Source organism: Condylura cristata, unplaced genomic scaffold (genome assembly GCF_000260355.1).
Source record: "Condylura cristata isolate star-nosed mole 26May11 unplaced genomic scaffold, ConCri1.0 scaffold00030, whole genome shotgun sequence".
NCBI lineage: Eukaryota > Metazoa > Chordata > Mammalia > Eulipotyphla > Talpidae > Condylura > Condylura cristata.
This window is the reverse complement of record NW_004567131.1, coordinates 3,314,761-3,320,760: the sequence shown is the minus strand read 5'-3', so window position 1 is coordinate 3,320,760 and position 6,000 is coordinate 3,314,761. Positions and strand designations below refer to the sequence as shown.

The 6,000-nt window shown below is 35.6% G+C and overlaps 1 protein-coding gene across 3 annotated transcripts in view; it reads right to left on the bottom strand.

Annotated features, from left to right (window-relative positions):
* Nucleotides 1-6,000, bottom strand: part of TTC13 (tetratricopeptide repeat domain 13) — a 59,251-nt gene that overhangs the window by 26,112 nt on the left and 27,139 nt on the right. For 2 of the 3 annotated variants that reach the window (XM_004691141.2, XM_012731407.1), the window contains exons 5-6: nt 3,124-3,240; nt 2,092-2,202 (exon numbers count right to left, since the gene is read on the bottom strand). In XM_004691141.2, coding sequence (XP_004691198.1) covers nt 2,092-2,202; nt 3,124-3,240 — 228 coding nt within the window. Of the gene's footprint in view, nt 1-2,091; nt 2,203-3,123; nt 3,241-5,789; nt 5,883-6,000 lie in introns of all 3 variants that reach the window. The other variant, XM_004691140.2, reaches the window with a different exon arrangement.

Here is a 6,000-nt window from a genome sequence, read left to right as displayed (position 1 = left end):
CAGGGAAATTCATAATTAAATTGTAATTTTAAACTGTACACTGCTGAGGGGAGCAGCGGGCAGGTCAGGAGAGGTCTGCCACGCCATGTGGTCACCTCCGGGGCAGGCGGGGATCGAGCTCATGCGGAAGTGGCGTTAGCTTCTTAGTGCTGTGCTTTAACCTGCTGCGCCACCAGGGAGGGCCTAATAGTTGGTATTTTTAATATTTTCTTCTCCGTGAGATAGTAATAAGGGATAGGATTTGATATCATATTGTGATTTTGAGATTTTTTTAATTTAAGGTGACTGAGCAAAGATGAGAGAAATGGTGGGCAGATACAAAATGAACCGGAAAAGTCCTTCTGGGAGCTGCAAAAGCACATTTTATGGACTCTCAAAGGTTGAGGCCACCAGCCTGCATCTTGAGGGAAGAGAGAAAGAGTGCCCTTGTGAGGACTATCCTCCACACACCTGTGACACACACGAGGATAGGAAATTTTGGCATGTTACGTTGGGGTTGGGTCTTAGTGGATAAGAGTTCTTTTTTTTAAGAATCTATGAAATTTAATTTTTCACATGCAAAATAATCTATAATGATTAATACCTGATTGATGTTTATAGCTTACAAAGTACTTTTCACACTCATCATTTTATTTAATGCTCACAATCACTTCAAGAGGCAGAGTCAGAATCCCTTCTACCTAACAGATGCGGAAGGAGAGACTGAAAAAGCTTAAGTATTTTGTCCCACAGTATTAACATGATTGAGCGGAGAGCTCAAACCAAGGCCTTCAACCCCAAATTCATTTATTTCACTAATACTTATTGAGCACCTACTATGTGATAGGCACAGTCTATAAAACTAAGGATTTACAACATTTGTTTTTTTTTTTTAAAAAAAAGTGTATATGTGTATATATTGTGGATATGTATGTTCCTCAGAATATTTAAAGTGATAAAATGCATGCTCCTTCTGCCAGATGCACTCTTCCCTACCACATGCTATTGAAACTCCTCACAACTTTCAAAATCCAGATTAAGGACACCCTTCCCTCTGTAGACTCTCGACTACCTCGACAGAATGAAGTGTGTTCACCACTGCAGGCTGGCTGTGTTGTGCGCCTCACCTGTCTTCAATCAGGGAGTTTTGATGTGTGCTGCACTGCAGCACCTAGTACATGCCAAGCCTTGGGTGCACAGAAGGGCAATAAAAGAGACCCAGAGCTCCGTTCACAGGTGTTTTTCTAACCCCCTTGCTGTTGGCACACACCTGCTGCACACATGCGCTCAGAGAATGCAGAATCAAGGGACAGGAGCAGGAGGAAGGGAGAGGCTGAGGTGTGACACTTGTACCCCACTTTTGAGATAGCTTAAACAAGCCTTTCTAGTTTCCCTCAACTTACCTACCATCAACAGTTACCCTTCAAGTAATACTAACATAATCAATTGCAAAAATGTCCCTTGACCTGCTCCCACAGCCTCTGCAGGAGCCACCTAGCCTGGAATGCTACCACTGTCTCCTATTCAGTCTTTCTGTCCCTACGCTACTCAGCCATTGTTGTGTCAAACCCACTTCCTAAAATGATAGATTTGGTCTCAACTATGTATTTCCTTCCAAATCTAGATTTTTACAGCTCTTTTGTAAAATTCACTCCATGAACTTGGCTGTATTTCCATGTTGCAATATCTCTTCTGCGCTCTTCTCTGCCTAAACCAGCTCCACCTCCAAGGTGTCAAATAAAGCCTACCTGTTCTCTGGACCTTTCTCTAACTCCATAGTTCAAATGAAGCTTTCTTATCTGTTTCCTAACCACTTTGCTTACTTACTTTCTTTAGTGTATCTAGCATACCATAAATTATATGTAGAGAAAAAAAAGAAAACTGCATCCTTTATAAGTGTAAATTATTACTTCTTCTTACAGGCTTTTATTCTCTCCCCTTCTGTACCTTCTTCTAAGTACCTACCAACTAGTAGGAGCTCAATAAATATGTTGATCCAAACTATTTTGCTATTAAATAAACAATCAATAGACAAAACATGTTAAAAGAAATCCTACTAATGTCTTTCCACAATAGAAAGCAAAGTCATTATACTGTACACAGCACTTTCACCTTTAAAAGTCCTCTGTGAAAGAAAGTTAAACCTTTGTATAGCATAGCTATAGGCTGGTTTTTGTTCAATTCTAAGGATTGTTGAAAATCTTCGTGGGCTGTTGCATAGTCCTACAAAAAGGAAAGTGGAAAAAAAAATGAAGTAGTATTCATTAGATATTTCAACATTTCCTATTTTTGACTGGTAGAAAAAAAAAAAAGTGAATTCATTCCATGACATTTTGGGCTTGCTTTAAAGGAAATATTTGATGACCATAAATATTAGTTGAATGCTTATACCTGCTTGCTGAAGTAGCTGATTTTCTTAGAAAATAGGAAAAACTCATAAAGGTTTAATAAAAGCATACTGTCTCAATTACAAAAGGAATATTATTTTCAACACAAAGTCACAATATTTTAGAAAAGCTTGACAAATTATTTTTCAAAACAAGAGTTTTATAAATTATACATATAATACAGAAGTATTATACTGAATATTCTAAAATATGTATTGTGTTGAGATTTTAAAAGTTATTTTCTCTTGGGAAACTGCTATTAAAATTACTGTAAATCTACAAACTTAACTGTGACTATGATGATAAAGGATAATCTCATTAGATTTAGGTCATTTACATCAAGAAGCTATAGCCTGGGAAATCATATTAGTTCAGGATATGGTTCTTGGGTTGTGATACTTAAAGATTTAAATTGTACCTCTAAGTTTTATAATCACATTGTTAACACGCACTCCTGCTTCCCTACATCCAAAGGTTAAAGTATTATCTATCTAAGAATCAAATTTTTCTTCTCTCTCTGTCTCCTCTTTCCTTCTAGTTCAGATACAGTTATTGTTTACAGTTCAATCAAGAAAATGAGTTCTTATTAATTAGTATTTCTCCACTGAATTCAAATTAATCTAAAGAAAATTCTTCTATAACTGTCTTGTATCACAAGCATATTCTTATACAGCCCCAGGAGAAGCTTTCTGAAACAAAAAGTAAAGTGAAATCTTTATTATCATGAAAGGAAATGTTCTGAGGTAAAAGAAATCACCTCTGATATGAAGTAGAGGGTCCCCCGATGTCTGTACAGCCGTGCTGAAGGTTGAAGCTGAATAGCTTTAGTGAGATCATTCACTGCCTCATTAATTCTTCCCAGAGGGGACAGAATCTATAAACCCAAAAATATAATTAGGGAAGAAAAATTTCAATGGTCAATCCTAAATTGCTTATTTTTTTTTTTTACTTCGATTCCACTTTACTATACTCCAATCATGATATTACACTCAGCAGACTAGAATCCTTGACCTCACACACTACACAGTGAGGATCAAAGTCAAAAAACGGAAGGGTCCACTAGCCTTGTCCAACCAAAGGGAAGATGGATGAACTATGACTGCAGCTACTGCCTTTTCATCGTTCCACATTCTAGGTTATAACAGGGTTACTTTTCTTAAAGAGGGATCACTTTTTTCCTCAACCTATCATTTATCTTTTAAATAAAAATTTGTCATGTCAGAACTAGTTTGAAACCATTAATCTTTGAATCATTAAAACAGACAGAGGGTTGGACACATATTTGAGTACTCTATGATCCTTAGCTATGTCTCGCTGGATATAAGTATCAGATAATGACCCTATTAAGATTGCAGGTGTTTTCTAAGTCCTTTTGCATTAACAGTTCTTAACTCATCAATCATGATCTGCAAAGGAGGAAAACAAAAAGATCTCCAAGCCTGTTTGGAAAGCTTTTCTGATCCAGCAATCAGTTTATGTTCAGGCAACACAGTACAGAAGACAGCTCAGATTGCTACAGTATAGCAAAAAGATGTAATAGTATCCAAAATGTATATCAGTATTCATGCAATCAACCTCAAGTATTTTATCCTGAACAAATGTCTTAAATTCCAAGCTTATGTGAATCAAATTTTACTAACTGGCTTCCTGCTCCGCAAAACAAGGAAAAGAGAATCTAGGGAGGCACAGCACTAGTGACAGGAATGGGGACACAGAAGAGGAAAGAAATACAGTGTATGCCTGAGAGTTATAAAAAACATGATCAGGATTACATTTGGGGACGAAAACATTCCTACCTAGATTACTACCTCCCAGTTACATAATTGAATTATCATAACCTGGTTCAATAAGAATATACATGATGATCCGACTAACCAGATTAAATTATATTAAAAAAATTGGCTCGTTCATAAAGTATGCAAGTGAAAGATTATCTGTAAAAAAATTTCTGACAAATATACATGTATGCTAAAATTTAGCGGAAAAAAATCACTTACAGAATGACATTTTTAGTAAATAATGTCAAAAAAAAAAGATTAGTACTATGTATTTCTAAGGTAACTAAAAAATTACTTTTCTGATAACCATTATCACTTTTGGATTCACAATTAGCCTTTAGACATACAATTTTAAAATTCTGCTAAACAAGTCTATGTACATGTAATTAAATTCATGCTGTATCATAGCATTTTAATATAACATCAAAGTCATACACGTAAAAGCATCAGCATCCTCGCCCTGGTTCAGGGCGACCAAATGTTCACATTAAAGACCATCCTCATGCGGTGCAGAACAAACTAGTCACTTAGCCCTTATATAGTCACAATCCAAAACAGACGAGATAATGAATTATATCTTTAACTGAGAATTTTATTCAGAAAGCCAAACCCCCAATTTAACATGAAATTCATTTTAATAACTGAACTATATAACACACTATTATGCTGGGAACAAAAATATTACAAATGCAGTTTTTTAAATCCCTAAAACATTTACTGCTTAAATTGTCAAGTTTTCTCCCCCAAAAGAGAAATGCCATTTTCCCCCTTCAGTTCAACTGTGAAATCTTGCAGATTAGATGACTAAAATTTACGTTTTATTCAAATGGAATTAACATTAAATCCTATATTCTTAACACGGTTAAATGTGCAGTAAAATAAATACAGCATGAAACATGAGTAATTTAGTACTATTTTAGGGAAATAGTAAAATGAACACATTACATTTAAAAATCATTAAAACAGTACCTTTGCACACTTTTCTCTGACCTGAACACCCATCATCCTGTGTCCCTAAAACACTGCTGTCTCCTTAGTGAGGCCTCTGCGAAAACATTCCCAACACCCTACCCAGTGGCCCACCTCTCCCAGAACTCAAGCAGGCCATGCTTTCCCATTGCTGAAGAAGACCTCCTTTCAGTGTCTACACTCATAAGTATGACCTGGTATTTTCACCATTTTACCTCTCTGTCTCCACTTCAAGTAACAAATTTAATCAAGTTCTGGTTATAGTTATCTTTACATTGATAGGTATGTGTCCTAAGAATTATATGTACACATGCATACATATATACACACACATAAGCACACACACACATACATTTAAGATTTGCATCTTACCATATAGTCATGTTATATTTTGCTAAAGTATATCATATCATAACTATCACAAGTGATATATTTTTCAATAACATTGATAGTAGTAGTGCATGTGACAATCACGTTATATCTTACTATTATATTACTATTAAATTAGGAGTAACACTCTAGTAATTCCAACCATGTATAAAGGCATTCAGTACCTATGAAGGAATACACAATAGGGTAAGGGAGTTTTAAAATATACAGGTAATAAAATAATAGGAAAAAATCGGAGAGTTAACTAACCCAATAATGACAGAGGGAAAAAGAAAACCACACTCACTTCTGCACGCTGCTCAAATACCTCTGGACGATCTGGTTCCAAGGTAATTACTCGGCTCAGTTCAAACAGAGCAAGCTCAGCATTCTTAATGTCCTTGAAAAGGCATTAGCTTAGTATGAGATATACTGTTACTCAAAACCAAGTTGAATAGATTTTCTGAAAAAACTAGTAATTTACTCATGATATATCAACTACTTTTTAAGAAATAAAT